Source organism: Macaca thibetana, chromosome 15 (genome assembly GCF_024542745.1).
Source record: "Macaca thibetana thibetana isolate TM-01 chromosome 15, ASM2454274v1, whole genome shotgun sequence".
NCBI classification, from domain to species: Eukaryota; Metazoa; Chordata; class Mammalia; order Primates; family Cercopithecidae; genus Macaca; species Macaca thibetana.
This window is the reverse complement of record NC_065592.1, coordinates 67,744,845-67,767,891: the sequence shown is the minus strand read 5'-3', so window position 1 is coordinate 67,767,891 and position 23,047 is coordinate 67,744,845. Positions and strand designations below refer to the sequence as shown.

Genomic DNA, 23,047 nt, shown 5'->3' with positions numbered 1-23,047 from the left:
CAGACCATAATAAAAATATTTTTCTATTCTTTAGTATTGTGGAAAAAAGGGAATTAGAATCAGAAGATCAAGATATTTGTCCCATTTCTAGCACTAAGTGGTAATACAATTTTGGCCAAGTCATCGAGCCTGTGTCCACTTATGTATCATAGAATGCGGTACTCTGACTCCAAAATTAACTATGGTTTCTTTTAGCACTAGAAATCTGCAATTCCTCTGTCTGTCTTTAGGGTATATTTTCATTGTGGCATGGAAATCATAACTTACGCATTTATCAACCCAGTTTTTCAATGCACACATGTAATTTTTCAGAACAATACATGTAATATCAGCGATATTTAGATTTAAATAACATTTTAAAAAATAAAAATTAAATTAATGTGTATTGGACAGGTTTTGTACTCTAAAACCATATATAAATAATCATTTTGAAAAAGAGAACAACCAGAAAATTACTGAAAACAAATTGTCAGCTTAATTAACCTACTTTATTACATTATATTTCTACATCCTTGAATGTGGAAGACATTTAAAAAAATTAGGCTGGATGCAGTGGCTCACGCCTGTAATCCCAGCACTTTGGGAGGCCGAGGTGGGCAGATCACAAGGTCAGGAGATCGAGACCATCCTGGCTAACACAGTGAAACCCCATCTCTACTAAAAATACAAAAAATTAGCCAGGCGTGGTGGCGGGCATCTGTAGCTCCAGCTACTTGGGAGGCTGAGGCAGAAGAATGGTGTGAACCTGGGAGGTGGAGCTTGCATTGAGCTGAGATCACGCCACTGCACTGCAGTCTGAGTGACAGAGTGAGACTCTGTCTCAAAAAAAAAAAAAAAAATTCCATTTTATTTTATGGTATATACTCTATGTATTTAATTATACCACATAATCTTTTGGTATACATACGGAAATGGTTACTGGTTACTACCGTCGAATGAATTAGCCTGTCTATTATCTCATATAGTTAACTTTTACATTCTCTTTTTGGGGTAGTAGCGCCTAAAACCTACTCTCAGTAAATTTTCAGAATGCAATACAGTATTATTAACTATAGTCCTCATGCTGTGCATTAGATTCCTAGACCTATTCATCCAACAGAGCTGCAACTTTGTACCCTTTGACCTATATTATATCAATTTAAAAGTAGAGGAGATAACTAAATTTTATTAAGCACTGTCTAGTGAGGCTTTATGCTACATGCATATGTTATCTTGTGCAGTTTTCCCAACTGCATTGCCTTGTCATGTACATAATATATACCACTTTTTGGATTAGAAAATTGGTATAGAGAAAATGTTAAGTAACTTAACCAACTGACAAAAATCCAAGAGCTAATTAATATAAGAATAACATATCAATCCCAGTCATCTGAGATCCAAGATCCAAATCATGTCTTTTTATAGGGTGTCCAACTGACTGGAATACCATTTACTAAACTGTCTTCATTACATTGGGAACTTCATAGGAGTTTAGCAAAACAACAAAACAAAACAAAACAAAAAACATATTGAATCAAAAAGAAAAAATCTATTACTCATTTGTTGAATTTAAATTTCTGAGCAAGAATCATTCAAGAGTATCTGAGTATTTGATAATCTAGTAATTTCCACAATAGAAAAGAAATAATGACTGTATGATAGTATCTCTTAATGAGCTCAAATCATCACCTTCTGCCATGATTGTAAGTTTCCTGAGGGCTCCCCACAAGCTGAGCAGATGCCAGCATCATGCTTCCTATATAGCCTTCAGAACCATAAGCTGAACGAAACTCTTTTTTTTTTTTAAATAAATTACCCCGTCTCAGGTATTTCTTTATACCAATGTGAGAACCAACTAATACACTTAGTAACCTGCAGCACAGCAGTGAGCTAAAGCTCCTGTCAAGTGCTTCTGTTTAGGATAATGTGGCAAGTTTTTTATAGAATGAACGGTCACAGCATTTCTCAGGGTTATATTTGCTTAACTGAAAGACCTATCTAATTTTGACTAGGCATAATGTTAATTATGATACCTAGGTGTAAAAGCAACTGAAAATATTTAGGGCTTTTACATAATGATAAAAATCAAAATTATTACCTTTGGTGCAAAAATAATTTCCCAGTGAGTTGTATAAGCAGAGAATGTGGCCTCTTAATTGTAGCAATTATATTGCAATTTCACATGGCACCATTCATCCAAGAACATCCAACCACTCTGCAAGCTATAACTAACGGAGCCTAACTGTATCTCTCCAAAGAGGCCTAGCATTAGGATATTATGTTAAATGTGGTTAAGTATATTAAAGATGGCTAAAGCTGTTAAGAAACTTGCTCATGGTGAAGTTGTGAATGAGGAATTAGAGAAATACATCTTAGGAATCCATACCCCAGTTCCTTATTATGGAGCTCCAGGCTATGTATATATGTAGCATGTATATGTATGCATGTATGTGTGTATTTTCTAAAGGGAAACATGATTTCTCAAACCATCTATTACTTTAATAAGTTTTTATTAGATCAATTTCATTAAACTGCTGTAAGACTACAATTTAAAAAGGAAATATTGCTTTATGAACATTTTTAAATGGACAAATGGATAAATTTAAAACAGTATGTTGAATTAAACTTGAGAATGAGTTTTATTGCATCTGAAAGTCATGTGACAAACTTCTTTTATGTTCATTCTTTTTAAAGGGCATAAACATAGACTTCAGGGAAATTTAAGAATGTTCCAAAAAGGGAGAATAAGTCAAAACACAAGAGGAAGAACATATTTGTCATGGGAATTTTAATAACTGTAATACTGGATTTATAGGGAGGAAATAGGAGATCAAGCCCTCTGAGTTTTTCTGGGTCATATATTTGAAAAGCACTTCATTGCCTCTGATTGAAACATGGAAAGCATCCATGATTCACATATACAAATTAACTCTTTGTGAATTCCCAGCCCATTTCCTTCTGAGAGTGAATCTGTCACTCTGGATTCAGGAGAATGAAGTAGTTTGAGTACTGGAAGACTTAGCCTCCATTCCAGAAAGAGAGACACATGATAAAGTTGTCCTGGTGTCAGTCTAAGCTGTAGTTTTATAAAATTTCCCTACACAGCCAAATTATTTTTTCTTTAACTTCCTTTGTTGTTATTAGTACATTTTACCCACACTAAATAATTGGCCTGAGATGCTAATAAAGCCTCTAAGCTATTTTGAGGGCAGCTCAAAGTCAGTGATATTGTTTGGATCTGTGTCCCCAACCAAGTCTCATGTTCTGTATTAATCCCCAGTGGTGGAGGTTGGGCCTGGTGGGAGGTGATAGAATCATGGGGGTGGTTCCTCATGGTTTAACATCACTCTCCTTGATGCTGTCACTGGATTAGTGAGGTCTCCTGAGATCTGGTCATTTAAAAGTATGTGGCACATCCCCAACCCTCTTCCTTCTGCTCTGGCCATGTGAAATGCTAGCTCTCCTTTTGCCTTCCTCCATGACAGAAACTTTCCTGAGGCCTCTCCAGAAGCTGAGCAGATGCCAGCATCAGCTTCCTGTGCAGCTTTCAGAACCATGATCCAATTAAACTACTTTTCTTTACAAATTACCCAGTCCCCAGTATTTCTTTATAGCAACATGAGAGCAGATTAATGCACTCAGTAACCTGCAGCACAGAAGTGGGTTAAAACTCCTGTCAAATGCCTCTGTTTGGGATAATGTGTTGAGCTTTTCTATGGAATGAACTGTCACAGCATCTCTCAGGGTTATCTTTGCTCAATATTCCAGATCCTCCATGAATGCCTCCAAATTACCTTTCCACTTTTCCTCTACCACCACCTGTTCCCCTGGTTGTCTTGTCACTTTATTAGCACAAAATGAACATTTTCATCTCTGAGCCTTTGCTTATTTCTTTCATTCCAGATTCAAATTGAAATGTCCTTCTTGGCATGGATCACCCACACCCATCTGACTGACAGATGTCTTCTTTTCCTAACGAAAATGAATCCATGCTTACTCTCTGCTGTCTGTACCTGTTCTTCCTCTGTCATCCATTTCTTCATTCAGCGTGTTTATTGCTTCTCCATGTGCCACTTTAGAAACTGGGCTTATTGGGTAGGATACAACCACTGCACTGGAAGTGTTCATGCTTACCACCTCTTTGTCACTTGTCTTTATATTTCATTGTCACCAATGTGTTTGTTTTTCCTATATCTTGAAAAATTTCCTATCACTTCTAACATGCTATATCAGAGAAGCAAGACATTTTCAGGCTGAAAGGAATTTTGAAGATGATCCCCAATATTCTTATGTAACAGATAGGAGAATGGAGACATGGGAAGATTGGATACTTGTTATATTACAGGTTAAGTTACTGGTGGAACCAAGACTAAAACCAATGTTTTAGCTTTCTTTGCTATTGCCACTAAATGATACTGCCAATGGGTAGTTGAGTCATAGGGCATCATAGGTGTAAATAAATACAAAACACCTGTTATCTCTGTTTTAAATTTCGTTGTAAGTTATTTCTGCTGGAAATGGATCAGTATACATATAAACATGATAAATTATATCACCTGCAAAGGAGAGCAAACTCTCACATGTCCAGGTAAAATTGTTTACATTAATTAGACTAAAATTCTAGGAGAATACTAAATTAGAAAAGGAAATTGATATTTTAGGCAAGTTTCTTTCAATAAATGTAACATCATTTAAACTAACTCAAATACTTTAATTGTTCAAAACGGTAGCATGCCAAAGGACAACTTAAAACACTTTAATTTCTAAAGACTAGAGATAAAGCATAAAAATTTAGTCATTGATATCCTGTGGTGCCAGAGATATCATTAAGGTATTTATGGAAAATAACATGTAAACAGCTACATGAAATTATTAGCACTGCATCATCACAATATTCAATACTTGGTATATGCTGAATCGCATGTCATCTGAGACAGAAACCTATTAGAAATAAAGAGCAAATCTATTATTTCCTCATAGAATTCATTGTGATTCACACTGAAAAGACAAGGCATATTTAGTCATAGTTGTATTAAATTATGTATTTAATAAGTTCAGGGTATGAATTTTTCCTGTGCGACAGGGTGTCTTTTATTCTAATAAATCAATGACAAGAAGTGGCTAAATAATGACTAAAAAGGAGTTGAAGGTTTGGGGACAGATATTTGATGGGAACTTTTGTCACAGCAGAATCATAGTTTTAAATTCTTTTGTATTGTCTGCATAGTCTATACCGTATTGGCCCCATCTACATTTGCATCAGTTCTAATAAGATTTTTGTCTGTGGCTCTGTTATTTTGTTATCTGGTTATTATTATTATTATTGAGACAAAGACTTGCTCTGTCACCCAGGCTGGAGTGCAGTGGCATGGTCTCAGCTCACTGCAACCTCTGCCTCCCAGGTTTGTGATTCTCTTACCTAAGCCTTCCGAGTAGGTGGGTTTACAGGTATGCACCACCACGCCTGGCTAATTTTTGTATTTTTAGTAGAAATGGGGTTTCACCATGTTCGCCAGGCTGGTCTCGAATTCCTGACCTGAGGTGATCCGCTTGCCTCAGCCTCCACAAGCATTAGAATTACAGGCGTGAGCCACCATGCCTGGTCCTCTGCTAATTTGATTCTATCAAATTTTTTTTTTTAAATAGTAAAAATATACAAATATAAAATGAGCATATGCTTAACATTTATTTGGCTCAATGAGGGAAATCATCAAGATGGAAAGATGGTTAAAGGAAGAAACAGAAGTCAAATAATTCATTAGGAAAGGTATTCCGAGTTAAATTAACCAGGAAGTGCTTTTTTTTCTTTTTTAATACTTGTCAGGTTGGGACCCTGGCAACTCACTGCCTAAATCCAGCCCACCTGTTTTTGTAAATACTTTTATTGGAACACAAACATGCTCATTCATTTACCATGACCACCCATATAAGCCAAAAATTGTACCCAAATTTAAGATTAACTAGTGTCTTCATTAGAAAATAAATATAAATTATAAAAATTAATTTAAATGATGTTTTTCATAATGACCAAACAAATAAAATTTTATTAACTAAAATTAGCAAACCAATATATGCCTAAAGATTCATCTTGATTCTTACATACTAATGATGCTTCTGAGGTAGCATTTTTATGAGGAAATTTATTTTTCCTTAAAAGACTAGAACATTCAGTATATTAGAGTTCAGTTTCTTTATTTTCTGAGAATTCAGAAATATTTGTATTTAAATTTTAAATACAAATTTATTAAATTTGTACAGGTGTTTAATAGCCTCTTAAATTAGAAAAAGCTGTTTTTACTGAAGATACATTGTAATTTAATTTATTGGTATATCCTAGAAGAAAATACTTCATATTCTTATGATAAATAGTTATATGCACATATAAATAGTAAATATGCTAAATAGTGGTAAAAGGTTTTTCTCAGTTAAATACACAACCACCTACAGGACTTGAAATTCAGTTCCACAACCTCAAGCAAAAGACACACAGTGTCAATGGTTATTCTCCTTTTCAGTGGAAAATGAACGTTTTCTTTATGGATTTAAGCAGACAAATAGACACACAAAAATATACAACAACTAACCATATTCTTTCTTCTACCACTCAACAAAGAATATATTCTCATCATCCTAATATAGGTTACCAAGTGATCTTGTCATAAAACCAGATTGCTAATTATTGTCATCTCAAAGGGAGAACAATTTATAGATTATGTGACCTCTACTCACCTAGTTATTCAGCACCTACTAGTCTCTGGAACTGGCTGTTGTATACACATCTTTTATACATGAGGGTTCTCTTGATTACATAATTAAGCCCAACCTTGTGGTCCAGTATCAGTTGTGAAAATGGACATAATCCTAGACAATAAGTTAAACAAATGTGAAACTTCCTGGCCAAGATCAGGAGCAACAATGAAACAAACCAGTAAAAAAGAAAAGAAAAACAGAATCAGAAGACACATCTGACAGTCCAAAAGGGAAAGTTCTATTGCTATTTGTGATTCACTCCAGGAGTTTCTTAGGCAAGTTTGCGTAATAGCTCTAGCATGCGAGCACACTATGCATCCTTAGGGTGACCTTCAAATATGTCAAAATACAATTTTTTTAAAAAGTTGAAAACATGACTCTCACACAAATATAGAGGGAACATTTGTCAAAGATTGATTTAGCTAATTTAATGAGAGAACCAGCAAGATGGTACAGCTGGTTCAAGAGTACTGGAGGAATAGGTTGTATATTTTCTCAGGAAAATCATATGAATTCGTTTTCTAGTATGCATATTAAATTATCAAACATCCAGTAGGAAAATAAAACTATAACCTTTGAGATTATCTTTTTTTTTCTGGATAGAAGTAATTTGCATTTCTTCAAGACACAAATCTACAAGTCAATTTACAGCTTCATAATGCTGGGCCAATTCAGTAGTAAATAGTAGGTCACACAAAACTATAACCACATAGATAATTAAATAATGCTTTGATGCGCCTCTTGGGCTATGCTCCATTTTCTCATGGAAGAGACATTCAAACTTTGCTTTATTTTCAAATGTTGGATAATTTTCTAAAACAACTTTATGTTATCCTTTTAGAAGTCTATAGATATTCTCAAGGAATTTTGAAAATTTTGAAAATTTTTGGTAAAAGTGGATTATACTAACTTACTTTTCTATTTTTTCTAGTAGGCCTAGAAAAAAAATAAGGTGTTGAGATTTCCAGTGTTCTTCAGTTGAGGTGACAGTGTTGTCTCTATGCTCTACCAGGGTCTAGGAGAATGTCATATACATACAGTCTCTCAATAAGTGTTAATAGCCTCTTTTTGCCCCTCAATTAGTTCTTTTGCCACTATTCAACTATATCACTCTACTCTTCTGAACAACTAAAGTCTTTTAAAAATGAGACTAAACCATCTTGGCTAACACGGTGAAATCCCGTCTCTACTAAAAACACAAAAAAATATTAGCCGGGCCTGGTGGTGGGCGCCTGTAATCCCAGCTACTCAGGAGGCTGAAGCAGGACAATGTTGTGAACCCGGGAGGTGGAGCTTGCAGTGAGCTGAGGTCGAGCCACTGCACTCCAGCCTGGGCGACAGAAGTGAGACTCCATTTCAAAAAATAAATAAATAAATAAATAAATAAAATGAGACTGAAAAAGAGAATTGGCTCGGGTAATCTGATGTATTATGAGTAAGCTTTGGAAGAGATCATCTGTTTCTCATAGCATGGAATATAAAAACCCTTTCCAGGCAGCACAGTTTGAAGGAGAGACTACAGACTATGTAGTTAAGTAAACTTCAGTCTGATTCTGGCTCTGCCACTTAAAATCTGCAAGAACAGGATGCCTTACTCCTCTGAGTCGCATTTTCCTTCACCTGCATAATGGAATTAATCTATCTGTGACTTTATATTTAAGGTGGGTTTCTAATAGACAGACAAGATATAATTGCGTCTTATTTGTTTATCCACTTTGACACTCTTTGTCTTTTAATTGATGTAGTTAGACTATTCACATTTAAAGTGATTGATATAGTTGGACTAATAGCGATCATATTTGTAAATATTTTCTATTTCTTTCCTGTGTTTACTCATTCATTCTTACTTTTTTCTTTCTCTCTTTTCTTTCCTTTTTTGTTTTCCACTTCTCTGATTTTAATTAGGCAATTTATGATTCTACTTTTTCTTCTCTTGGCATATTAATTATACTTCTTTTTTAAACACAATTTTTAGTGGTTGCCCTAGAGTTTTTAGAATATGTTTACAACCAATCCAAGTGCACTTTAAAGTAATAATATGCCACATCATGATAGTACAAGTACTATATAAAACAGTATTCCCAATTCTTCTCTCTTGTCTCTTATAAAATGGCTATCATTCATTTTATTCACAAATAAGCTATAATCACTGAATACATTGTCATTGTTATTTTGAACAAACTGTTCTCTGTTAGATTAATAAATAATAAGAAACATCTTCATTTTTTCTTCAGTTTTTTCTTTCCTAATGCTCTTTCTTTTTTTTTATATAGATCTAGAGTTTCTGCCTATATATTTTCCTTCTCTCTAAAGAACTTTTAAAACATTTCTTGCAAGGCAAGTCTACTGGTGACAAATTTCCTCCATTTTTGTTGGTCTCAGAAAGTCTTTAGTATTTACTACTTCACTTTAAAAAAATTGTGGCAAAATATATATAACACAAAATATACTATTTTAACCACTTTTAAGTGTATAGTTCAAGGGCATATAAGTTCATTCACATTGTTGTACAACTATTACCACCATTCATCTCCAGAAGTTTTTTATTTTCCCAAACTTCTCCTTCATACCTGAAGGATAATTTGTTGGACACAGAATTTTAGGTTAGTAGGCCTTTTTTTTTTTTTTTTAAGACTTTAAATATTTTACTTCACAATCTTCTTGCTTATATGGTTTCTGAGTAGAAGTTTGATGTAAATCTTATACTTGTGCCACTGTTGGTAAGGTGTTCTTTTTCCTCTAGCTTTTAAAGAAGATTTTCTATAATTTGAATATAATATGCCTAGATATAGGTTTTTTGGTATTTATCCTCCTAGATGTTCTCTGAGTTTTGCAGATCTGTGGCTTTGTGTCTGTCATTCATTTTGGGGACATTCTTAGTCATTGTTGCTTTAAATGTTGCTTCTGTTCCTTTTTCTCTCCTCCATCCAGTATTCCCATTATACATGTGTTATTCTGTGTCAGCCCATTTGCATTGCTATAAAGGACACAGGCTCGCTAAAAGAGTGAGCTGGTTAATGTATAAAGAAAACAGATTCATTTTGGCCCATGGTTCTGCAGGCTGTACAGGAAGCGTGGTGCCACCATCTGCTTCTGGTTGGGTCCTCAGGAAGCTTACAATCATGGCAGAAAGAAACGAAGCTAGCAGGTCACATGCTGAGAGAGGGAAAGTGACAAGATGCAACATTCTTTTAAACAACCAGATCTCACATTAATGTAGAATAATAACTCATTCATTGTCGTGAGTAGGGCACTAAGCCATTCCTGATGGATCTGCCCCTGTGACCCAAACACCTCCCACCAGGCCCTACCTCTAGCATTGGGGATCATATTTCAACATGAAATTTGGAGGTGGCAGAACATCTAAACTGTATCATGTAACTTTTCTAATAGCCCACAAATCTTAGATATTCTGTTCTGTCTTTTTATTTATTTTTTCTTTTTTCACTTCAGTTTGGGGAGTTTCTATGGACACATCTTCAAGCTCACTGATTCCTTCCTCAGCTATGTCCAATCCACTTATGAGTCTATCAAAGGCATTATTTATGTTACAGTTTTTGATTCCTTGCATTTTCTTTCTTTGCATTTTCATCTCTCTGCTTTTATTACTCACTTGTTCTTGCATGTGCCCACTTTTTCCATTAGAACCATTAGCATATTAATCATAGTTGTTTTAAATTCCTTGTCTGATAGTTCCCAAATCTGTGCCTCACCTGAGTCTGGTTCTGATGCTTTGTCTCTTCAGACTTTGTTTTTGCCTTTTAGAGTGGCTCTTAATTCTTTGTTGAAGGCTGGATATGATATAAAAGGAACTGTGATAGATCGGCCTTTAGTGCAAGGTTTTATATTTATGTGACTAGGAGTTAGATTCTTCTTACTATTTGCTGTAGCTACAGTGTTAGAGACTAAAATTTCCTGTAGTATCCTTGCTTCCATCTACTCTATTGTCTTTGGGTTTCCTTTGACACTCTTTAAATACGGTCAGAGGCCTGCAGTTCTTTTTGCTGTAATCCCCTGTTATTATACAGTAGCCTTATTGATGTGGCAAGGTATGGGAGAAGACGAAGTGTTCTACTGTCCATAATTAGGTCTCAGTCCTTTAGCGAGACTGAGTTGGGTATTTTGTTGATTCAGCTTTGGTAAAACTCCAGTCTGTTAGGTTCTAGTAAAATAGGTTCCCTTAGGGACAAGCTTTTTTAAGGAGATTGGAGAGGTCTGGATATATTTCCGCACTTTCCTCTCCCTGCCAGAAACACAGGGGATATTGAGAACCTGGTAGTGTTCCTGGAGGTAAAACTCATGAAAGTGTGGGGTGCCCCTGAGACTGGGACCCCTTGGGTTTTTTAACTCACAAGCTAGTCCACACTAACCTTCCAGCAATTCATCAATTACACTTAGTGTTCCTACAGAAAGCTAAGGCTTTCTGCCTTCTGCTTCCAGTTTTCTGTTCCTGTTAAGCTATGATTCTCTGTATCCATCTATCTGTCTTCTGGGGCTGCAATTTACCCAATGACTTCAATTTTCTGATGAACCTAAGAATAGTTGTTGATTTCCAGTTTGTTCAGCTTTTTTTCTTGTTATGAAGATGGGAGTGATGACTTTTGAGCCCGTTACATATCAGACTGGAACCATAATGAGAATAATAATCAGCTTCTTCACCAATTTGTTGTAAGAATGGCACTACATTTATTAGATAAATTAATATTTAAGGCATCTAGCTAAGTACACGGCACATAGGAAGCATTTGATAAATGGCAGATACTATTATCAATATTCCTAAAGCCATTTTAAAAAGCTGACAATGAATAAATCACTAGACTGGAAAGTTAATGTATTATCAGTGAATGTTGGAATATGTCAGGTGTCTCTTATTGGATGCTCTTCAGATCACCACTTACAGCTAGTGAAACTCTCCCATCTGGACAGTCCCACCCAAAAGTTTCCAAATGAAAATATTTAGTCAGTGTTTAGACACCACATGAAAAACAAAACAAAACTGATCTTAAGCATCATAAAGTATTCCAAATATTACCAAATTATCAATGGCAGGTGAAAATAAATATTTGCAGTAAAATATCTGAGCCTTCATTACATTTCCTACGCAAAGGGCCATTGTACAGGTCTTTCCAAAAAAAAATGTTAATCTATGAAAAAGAATTAACTCCTAGAAGGAAACTCAATAAACATAAGTAACTTTTATTATCATCCTAATCACTTCCTCTTTTTCTCCTACTGGGGCCAAGTCAAAGCACATTTTCAAATAAATGAGGAATTCTGAAAAGCAAGACTGCAACTTAATAAAGTTGTCAATATTGAAAATTCAGTAATTTCAGTTTAGTTAATCTCACTGTATTTTAAACTCTTTAAATTATATCTGAATGTTACTAAGTTTAGTCTATTATCTTATCAATGTATGCCCTACTTTCATGACCCTCAGATTATAGGGGATATAATTTATAAATGAAATATATTGAAAGCATCATTTTTGTCATTAATTATCAAACATAAATCATCTGTCATTTCTCCTTCAGGGTAAGAAATCAATTTCTCTTAGGGGAAAGAAAAGCTGTCCTCTGGTAGATGCGAATGGCTCTTCCAATAATGACCTTCAGTTTCCTTGAACATTTTTTGTTTTTGTTAACAAATATTTAACTGCTTACTCTATTTGTTCCTTTTTTTTCAAACTACAAAGCAATATATTGATAAAGTAGCCTTCCATAGACGGTGATTCAGCATCTATCAACAAAATTATCCACAAATGGAAAGATCTCTAGGACCTTGCTAAAAAGTGTGATCTGTATACCAACAGCATTGGTGTATTAGTTATTCATGCTGCATAACAAATATCCCAAAACTTAACAACTTAAAACAACAAACATGTATTATCTCACAGTTCTATATTCAGGAGTCTGGGCACATATTAAGTGAAGGCCCCTGGATCGGTGTCTCTCACAAATCTGCCATCAAGGTGCCTTGATGAGGCTGCAGTCATCTCAAGGCTCGATCCAGGGAGGATCCACTTCCCAGCTCAATCACATGACCAGTAGCAGTCGACAGGTCTATGTCCTTGCTAGCTGTTATCCAGAGATCTCAGTTCCTTACCTTATGCATCTCACAAGGGGCCGTTCACAGCATGGTAGATTGCTTCATTCAGAGCAAGCATTTGAGAGAGTGTGCACAAGGCAGAAGCCACAATCTTTTTGTAACCTTTTCTCAGAAATGACATCCCATCACTTTTGCCATAGTCTATTATTTAGAAATAAGTCAATAGGCCCATCCAATACCAGGACAGGAAACTACATGAGGATGTAGATACCAGAAGAGGGTGGTTATTGGGAGATATCTTTGAGACTGCCTACCACAATTGGTAACAACTAGGAACTTGTTAGAAGTACAGAATCATAAAACTAGTGAGCAAAATTTAAATTTTAACAAGATTTGATCCATAGGTCCATTCAAGGTTGCAGATGTCTGCTCTAGGAGCAGGGCCCATCCATTTTATTCTGTTGCAGAGATTGCTTCCTCACTTAATTTTACTCACTGTCTGTTGCTTTATAAAGAAATACAGAGATCACTTTTGTTTGCAACTCAGTTCTCTCCTACAAAGAACTTTACAAAGTAAGTTCACTAAAGCACTACTGGGCTGCACATAGCAGATAGGAAATAGAATTGGGAGAATGAAGAAGAAATATGAGGCATAAGATACATGGCAAACAGATTGAATTATAGTATCAAGAAATTACTAAAAGAGAAGATAAAGCATTTGGATAGAAAAGATGTCAGGAATCATGTAAAAATAGGGATTATAGTCCTATCTCCTCAACAATCTTTAAATGCATTGCTGAACAACTGTGCATTATAAAGCCTACTGTTTATAACAGTGGCCTCTTATTTTAGAAATATAACCATCAAAAATTATAATACAAAAACATAAATGTTCAACTGAGTTCAGATACCTGGCTTATTCCCTTTTTCAGTATATTTCATGTCTCAACAATGTCGAGTCATTTAAATCTTTCCATAAAAGGCACTAAAAACTCTGGTATAAATATTTTACATCTACCTCAAATTTTATTAAATGTAAAAGATAAGATTACATTCAGATTTTAATTATGTCTAGAAAAATAAAAGCCCCAAGGGGTAAAATGCAAGTCTCTAATCTGCTTATCACAAAATGCAATCAATTAAGTAAAGCCTTCATTCCGCACCTTCTCAATGGTATACTGAAGCCAATACCTCTGATATGTGTGAGCTCTTTGTTAAATTTTCAGGAGTTTTGTGAACTAGTTGCTAATTACAGACATTATTAAAATTTAAAGTATTTATATGAACTTACAAGTATTTATATAAACCTGCAATTTAAAACAAATGTAATAAAGACTCAAAATTCATCACCTCCTACTTATTTTACTTTCATTATTTTTTGAGGTCATTTAAAACATCTATTGTATTTATAGGGTGAAAATACCATATATGCTGCAGTACTGAGTATCTCTTATCAATCCCATGTTTATGTTTAAGGACATCCTATTGATAGCTTAAAATTGGCTATATAGGAGTATTTATGCTACATAAATTTAAAAACACGATAAAGCAGAACTTGATTTTTATTTTATTGATTGTCTAGACTTAAGAAAGCGATAGAGAAAATGTTAATACTGCAGATTCAACTTGAAAAATGTGGCATGTCCCTAGTTATTACATGTCCAATAGTGTCAAAAAAGGGAAATATTCTCCATGTATTTGAAAACTGTTATTCAATTCAGTGAAGAAGTTGCTCACATCATTGATGACCCAGTAAAATTCCAACATAACCAGTGCTGAGGCTGAAACAGGTTTCAGTTTAATTAATGTATTTTTCACTAAGTGACAAAGAATTTAACAGTGGATCACATATCAGGTGTAACGATAACAATTATTGAGGAATTAATTACCAATTAACTGTATTTGTGAAATTTTGTTTGAACTGCATCCATAGTTTGCTATACATACAAGAGTCCAGCAAGAATAAATAAAAGCATTCTCTGAAATCAGTTGGTCATATGAAATTGACAATAGGAAGTTCTGTATATTTTATTATTATCTGTAAAATGTGTTATACATCTTCTATATCAGCACATTTGTATTGTATGTATATACACATGCGTGTGTGTGTGTGCACGTTTATTTTTCCCAGGAAGCTGCTTGTTAAACATTTACTGGCACACTACCCTGTGTCCTTCCCTTACAATGTAATTGCGGCCACTACAGATCACAGAGGAGCACATTAACATGCCCTGGTCTTCCATGTGAAAAGAAGAATATTTTAAGTTCTAAAATTGAAAAGACATGCATGCACAATACTTACTATAAATCAGTGGAAACACTTCTCTGGTCTGTGTTCAATGTGAATAAGCTTCTCTGCTGTGAATATGGGGAGTCCATGTTTTTGTTAGATCATTCTAAATGAATTTTGGCTCAGGTGATTTATAGCCTATTGCATCAGCCTAAATTACACTTTGCACATTCATGTTGAAAATATTCAGGGAAACAGTTTTCACTGTATTAGAATATGGAAAAGGAATTGACATCACAAGCATCTAAGTATCAATTGGACCTAGAATCTGATGAAATCATACTGAAAAGCTGCATGTCTTGCTTTGGCAATCAGATGACTCACCAGAAGAAACTGTACAGATCTCACGAGCAGGCCTGGTGGCCGGAATTTATGCTTATGATTCACGGGAGTCACATATGCCCCTTTCAAATACACCACATACAGCTTTCTACTTTATCAAAACAACATCAATCAGTCCACTGTGCTGATGACAGTATTTTTATGTATGTAATTTAATCTTTGGGGAAATTACTCTTCTATAAGGTTCTGGGAAGAGTGAACTGTTTTAGTTATTGTTCAGTTCCACATATAAACAACAAAAATGGAGGAAGACAAAGCTGACTGATATAAAAATGGAATTCTCTGTTGCCCAATTAGAAACAAATTTTGTTGTAAATTTTGAACTGACTGAGAAAGTGAAGGAAAGCTTTGGCGGAAGGAACAGCACTGATTTTTGTGTAATTGTAGGCTTTTCACCTGAACCATTCCAAACCAAAAACAGTGAGTGGAAATGTTGTACAGTGTCTTCTCAGACTGCAAAAAGATGATAATATTTTATGGATCTTCTGAGAAACCAGAGGAGTGCTTTATAAGTATAGATATTGAAAAAACTGCTGGAAATTTTAAAGATGGGTAGGCAGAAAATCTTCTGTGATCATCAAATTGAGGATGTGCTGAGTTTGGAGAGAGGATAAATTTGGACACAAGAAGGTTATGCAAAAGGAACAAGCAAACAAACTGGAATAAATTTCTGGAAAAACAACATTCCAAGTGCTTTTACAACAGCTCTTCAGTTCATATAGACTTTTAAAAATATATTCTAAAATAAACGTGGGTAGAAAAGAGGCCTTGACAGAACTAAACTCTCTTCCACCAACTACAAGTCAGAGAGAATGATGATTAGTTTTTCCTAATGAGAAACCAGGATTAGAACATCACATTAAAAAGCAAGTCTAATCTTTCTTCCTTCAATGTATGTGACTATGGACTGGCAAAGAAGTTCTTCTTCCTTCTAATTCATATTACAGCTTGCAGAATGGTTGGGATTTACATCTTGAATATTGTGGATTTTGCAGTAGAAATGCCTAACTAGCAGGTGACCTGCTTTTATCTGATTAGTTGACATTCATAAATAAAAGGGCAACAATAATGGAGGAGTGCTTTATGAGAAACATAAGTATATGATGCTATCCAAGTCTCCAGTATGGCGAGAAAGGCAAAAAATGTCCCTATTTGGAAGATACATTCAGCAGCTCATGTGCACACTTCAGTTAATATATAGACATATTAAAGATGATATGCATGTTTGTCGTGGAGTGGAATACAAAAAATAACTTCTATTCAAACCCAAATACTGAGAGCAAAAAGTATTATTATGACAAAATTTCGGATAAAGTACCTAAAATTAACATCAAGCCCAAACTTCCGGCCTTAGCCATGAGTTTTTACCAGCTACATCTTGTGCTGGAGTTACTGAGCAGCAGAATTGACTGTTCTGTCTCCTCTATAGCCTGCATAATTTTCTCCATAGTAGAGACAATTTTGTAATGAAATGGTCACAGGAATGCAAAATATCAGAGAATATGTCAAAATGGAAGGAAATCCTGAGATTATCTGATCTGTAGAATCTTCTTACTAAATTAAACATTAAATGCCTGAAATGTTATAAGACGTTATTAAACATCTGAAAGGAAATCTCAGTATGAAAAGCAGGTATGTTAGGTGGATGCCTCAGTTGAATTCAGTCTTCTTATTGGGTAAGATTAGTCTTTGTTCACAGAACTACTTTACCACCTTCACTGAGTCCCATGGTTCACTGCAGCTCGGAATGAAATTTCCTAATTTTTCTTCATGTATAAGGAAACTGAGGCCCTGTATGCCAAGCCGCTTTCTCCAGAGGTCAAATAAGAAGATAGTGGCAGTGGCAGATTGGAGTCAGTACCATGGTTCTCATACAACATCACAAAGAAGTCAACTTGATTAGCAACCAAAAATCCGACTGCATTCTTAGATTCCATTGTGCCAACGTATAACCTTTGTATTCTTTCAGTATTAAAATGGCAGCCTAGAAGAAAAAAGGGTGTCTGGGAAAGTTTACTGTTAAGAATATTTTCTCCTTCAAGATTCCTCATTTCAAGTTCTACCATAGACTCAGTTCATCACCTGTCAAAAAAAAAATGACATGAAATCTCCGCATTCTCCCTAAAATACAGAGACCTGTGACATCACAATCCTGAAGCCTGAGAGACTAAGTAGGAAGCTGAACCATATGACATAAACTGTAAGGACAAGTGTGGAGGAGGGGAAATGAAGAGGAAAAGAAGAAAGGACATCCACATATCTTTGGACCTTTGGATCAATCAGTCCAAACCTTATTTTTTTGTTGTTGTGTTGTTTTTTGGTACATGTCCTGGTTGTTTGTTCCCTTTGTTCAATTCATTTCGCCAAGTGTTTACAGAACACCCACACTGTGCTAGTACCGGTTATCACCCTTGAACAAATAGAATAATGTTTGGAGTGTGACTCACACCTTGAAGTCCACTTCCTTTTAGAGATACTATCTCATACTCTGTAAATTTAAGCTAGGAATAACCTCACACCAGTTACTCAGTGTTTGAATCTGGAGAAGGAATAGAAGGGATTATCTGCTGGGAATGCTTCAATATTGAAATGTTCTTTCCTGAGGCTACTTTGTTTCCCCTCTCAAGTCACATACTACTGACCCACAGCAAAACCCCAGATTCCAACAGATAATCCAATCTGAAGCAATGTTTGTTATTCAGGTGTTGGACAGGTACTAATTTAGCACCTACTTTGTGTGAGATACTCTTCTAGGTCTTGGCATAGAGTGGTGACCAGGACAGATCAAGACCCAAGCACTCTGTGGTGCTTCCATGCTCATGGGGGAAACAGAAAATAATAGGTAAATCCATGATAAAGATTATGATTTCAACTAGTCATAAATATTATGAAGGAAACAGACATGAAAATGTAATATTAATCTAGGCATGGGTATTGCATACTATGATTGATCAGGAATCAGGTTCTCCTAGGAGGTGACATTTAAACTCAGACCCTTAGGAGATCTCAACTCTCAGTATCCTCAAAGTCAAGTTGCGGGACCTTGTAAGACTCCAACAGAAGGAAACACACAGTTTCATGCTGCCAGGGCAAGGCTACTCTGTTTTTAATTGATGGCTAGACTTCATAAAGACTGAAATGAATAACAGTGAGGAAAGGCGGAGCAGTTACTAGAGACAGAAGAGTCATTGTGATTTAGTTCTTTGGTGCATTGCTCATACTTTCAAGGGTCATCGGTAGCATAACCACACCTTGGTGCTTAGAGAAAGCAGAGTGCAGCAGCTGGGCCGGCCCAGGGCTCTCTGTGCCTGGAGCTCCTGGTGATGGACCTGCCAGCGTGTGAACCTGCATGCCCAGCGCTCCCACGGTGGGAAGCTGTTTACTCTCTCCTGGGAGGACACAGGGTTAGACACAGTTAAATCTATAATCATTATCAACCAGATCAACACGTTCTAACCAACTTGCTTTCGTCGTTTTTTTTCCCAACAGTGGTTCAATGGCCTGTGAATGTTTTCCTTTCAGTTAAAAAAAAAAAAAAAAAAAAAAAGATTTTCCTATTTAAATAAGGCATTTCATGGTCAAAGGAAGCTTTTGTTACTTCATAGTCCACTCCTCTTTTCTTCTCATTGCTTAATAAAACTGAAAAACTTGTACTTGATGTAGCCACTGTGTAAGTCAGAAAAAAATTGCTGACAAAAAAAATGTATTCTAAGTATGTTTTAACCCCTGGTGGCATAGTTGTTATGAACATGTATTACTACTGTCTTAAGAGCTAAACTTTCACAGTTCCTAAAATTATGGCTATTTCCAAAAATCAACTAATTATGACTATTCCCAAAAATCAACCAATGCTTAGGACAGACCTTAAGATATAGAAGAAATGTGAGACATGGCTTCTTTCTTTTAGGAGCTCACAGCCTAGTTGAAAATGCTGAAAGACAATCATTGGCAGTATATGAGAGTACAAAGTTAAGCTATGTTGGGAGATAAGCTAATAGGACTGTAGTGGTGAAGCAGGCCAGCAGAGGAGGCTGGAGCCCTCAAGTAGTGCTTGATGAGAGAAGTATGACTTGGAGAATGGAGAGTATTTGGAGAGGAAGAGAGTGAAGTTTTTCAAGAATGGGGAATGACAGAGGAGCATGCCCAGAGCTGGGAATGGGCTGGAACATTTTCATGGGAGAGGGTGGAGATGTGAATAAATGCAACTGTGATTCATTTGGGGAGTTGTTGGGAAATGGTCAGATTGATATTGTGTCATACCTTATAAGGGGCCAGCATGTTTTATCTGCTACAGATGACTGCTGAATAATTTTGCAAAAGTTTGACTCATACTGATTTTTCTGGGCTGCTCAGTGGACCTAGGCAAATTGTTGTTGATTTATAAATATTTGTTGTATTACTTGTAACTTGACCATCGTCTTCCTGGCTCATAGGGTGTGCGGATGAATTTAAACATAAAGACTGTCAGAAACCCTCCTTCCTCAACATAAAGTCATTGCAAGGTTATTGAGACACCCCAAAAAATAGAGGGGCATCTCAAGGCTAAGTTCACATCCTTCTGTTCATGAACGTCTCAGTGAAAAGTAATTTTCTTTGTTACTCCCTGTGCAATTTATTTTTAGTGCTTTGTTCAGAGAAGATGAAGAAGTCACTCAAGTCACTTCAATATTCCAGTAAAATTAAGGGATTTTAAATTGTACTTTATGCTTTTTGTATTCATAGATATATTTTTACTCTTTTGAAACCTGCACAATCTTGCATCTCTTGGAGTTATTAATGGAACTTCCACCTCTCCTAATGTTTGTTCATCATGTTCCCTCAATCCTTCAGTTATGGATTAACTCCTCACATGGAAATATTTTTACAATACAAATGAATACTTTTGAGGACAATTCGCTCTTTTCTTCCTTACAGTGTGAGTCATCCAAGAATGAATGTTAATTCAGATAATTCCAGAAACTGACATAAATCTGAATTAGCTCTGGATCCTACGAAAGAATTAGTATGACTGAGACTTTTGGGTCAATAACCCAACTGGAGGGACAGAAATCAATTTTTAAACCATAGAGAAGGCCAGGTGTGGTGGCTCACACTTGTAGTCCCAGCACTTTGGAAGGCGGAGGCGGGCAGATCACGAGGTCAGGAGTTTGAGACCAGCCGGGCCAGCATGGTGAAACCCTGTCTCCACTAAAAATACTAAAAATTAGCTGGGCATGGTGGTGTGTGCCTGTATTCTCAGCTACTCGCGAGGCTGAGGCAGAAGAATCATTTGAACCCAGGAGGCAGAGGTTGCAGTGAGCCAAGATTGCGCCACTGCACTCCAGCTTGGGCAATAGAGCCAGACTCTGTCTGTCTCAAAAAAACAAACCAACCAACCATAGAGAATGTGACTAGGACCTCTAGTGGCCAAACATGGCCCTGCCAGGCTCTGGACTCAAGAGCCCTATCTCTTCTGTTTCAACAGAACAATCATGGGAGTTCTTACAGCACCACCTCCCCAAACACCACCTCTTGATATTACCAAATGTTTACAGTAAACTGTGGGACCTGCGAAGAGACTCTGCTTTGTGGCTGTGGAGATAGATATCCCGGAAGTAACTTAGATCTATCAGAAGGACCACACACCTAGAAGGCACATAACGGAGATCTCAGACCTTCCCAACATCTGATATCCCACTTTTGATTGCGGTGCCCTTGATACATTTGAAACAAATAGTCAGATCTACAGAAATATTTGTTCACTTCATCTCATAAATTGGATCAGCCTAGTGTATCACCATCCTTTGGATTCAGGGAATATTAGAGCAATTTGTTTCTTAAAAGCAAAAGCATTATTCAGCACTGTCTATGTTAATATAGTCATTAAGAATACAGGCCTTTTTCTTGTACTCTTAACTCTTTTCTATAGATTTATCTTCTTCATCTGTAAAATGAAGACAAAAATAATAATACCTGTCATATAGTGTTATTATATTTTGCTAATGAATGCTGTACTTTTATGATGACACTTGGCACATTATCACTCTATAATCAGAGGCTTTTAGAGTCTTCCATGAGCTGAGGATGACTCCTTAATTTCTTCACCTTCATTTTCTCCCCACACCTCAGGACTCACATATATACTACAATGTAAACATTAATGAACTTAATCTGGCCAAAGAGAAAATAAATTTTGTAGTAGAGAACTTGCCATTCAATATGATATGTTCAGGTCACTTGGTTAGGGTCAGGGATGCAGCAGGGGTTTTGTTGTACCTTTTGGAGCCTGATGAATCTGGCAGGAAGTGAGCTTTTTATTACAACTCCTACCATCAGTCAGCAATTTTCAAAAGTTCCTGAGATCCAGTCCACTTATATTTTTTTCTGTGAATTTAAAATTCTGAAATGCAGCAGAAAGTCCCCAAATGAATTTGAAGTCTTTCAAGAATGTAAAATAACTGGAATGTCTTTTTTCTCTCCTTCTCCATAGATTAACCTCAGAGCCACAGACGTCAGGCTCATGCGCCAGTTGCTTGTAATCAATGAGAGCATCGAGTCCATCAAGTGGATGATTGAAGAGAAAGCCACCATTACCAGCAGAGGCAGCAGCCTCAGTGGTAGCCTGTGCAGTTTGTTGGAGAGTCAGAGCACCTCCTTACGTGGCAGCTACAACAGCCTACACGATGGCAGTGATGGGCTGGATGGCATTTCCGTGGGAAGTTATCTGGACACATTGGCAGATGATGTCCCAGGCCATCAGACCCCTTCAGACTTGGACCAATTCAGTGACAGCTCCCTAATAGAGGACCCACAGGCACTACACAAGCGTCCTAAATTGGATTCAGACTACTACTGCTTTGGCTAGTGACACAGTTTTTTGCATGGGACTGGTGTGCAATTAACTTGTATTTATCCTTCTTCTCTGCTGCTATATTTTTGGTGTGATTTTTATTTTAATAAGATGACCTTTTTAAAAGAAGCTGATTTTGAAACTGCTTAATGGTATTTCTGTTGCTCCTAATACTTCTCATCTGAACTGATTTATTTTCCTCTGTTATATCTCTATTTTTTATTTATTACAATGATTTTCTCCCTTCTTTTACAGTAGCACAAACAAAGTAGGGGGAAAAGTATAAGCAATAATTATGTTTTTGCTTTTGTTTTCAGAGCAACGGGTCAGGGATTACAAGAAAAACTTTGCTAAATTTTACAATAAACCGAAGTCTGATAACAGTTAATTTTGTTGCTTGTGTTCTTAAATGATTTAAGGTTTTATCTTCCAGGAGACATTGAGATATATTACTGTTTGCATATCAGGTTAAACAAAATGCTTGGAACAAAATTAAGCATTATTTCTAGGCCACAACATTCTAGTGTATAATCAACAATACTGTTAGTCACACACGCCCACATGACAATCATTTGGAAGTCCCCAACTACACACAGTCTGTTCAACCAACTCACCCTTGTGTTGGTACTTTCGATTAACATTTTGTCATCAATGATTCTAACTCAAATCATATGTTTATTTGTGTTATAATACATATTATTCTTCCAAATTTCAAAGAATAATTGAGATTAAGTATGGAGCCCATTCAAGGCAAAAATGTCCTAAATTTAATTGTATTTTGAGATTTTGTTGGCATTTACTTGTATGCATTT

General features: G+C 36.0%; 1 protein-coding gene across 1 annotated transcript in view; it reads left to right on the top strand.

Moving 5' to 3' along the window:
• Positions 1–22,623, top strand: part of LURAP1L (leucine rich adaptor protein 1 like) — a 47,432-nt gene extending 24,809 nt beyond the window's left edge. The window contains exon 2 of the mRNA XM_050759635.1: positions 21,876–22,623. Within this exon, the coding sequence (XP_050615592.1) occupies positions 21,876–22,250 (375 nt within the window). The 3' untranslated portion in view covers positions 22,251–22,623. The remainder of the gene's footprint in view (positions 1–21,875) is intronic.
• Positions 22,624–23,047: the final 424 nt, after the last annotated feature.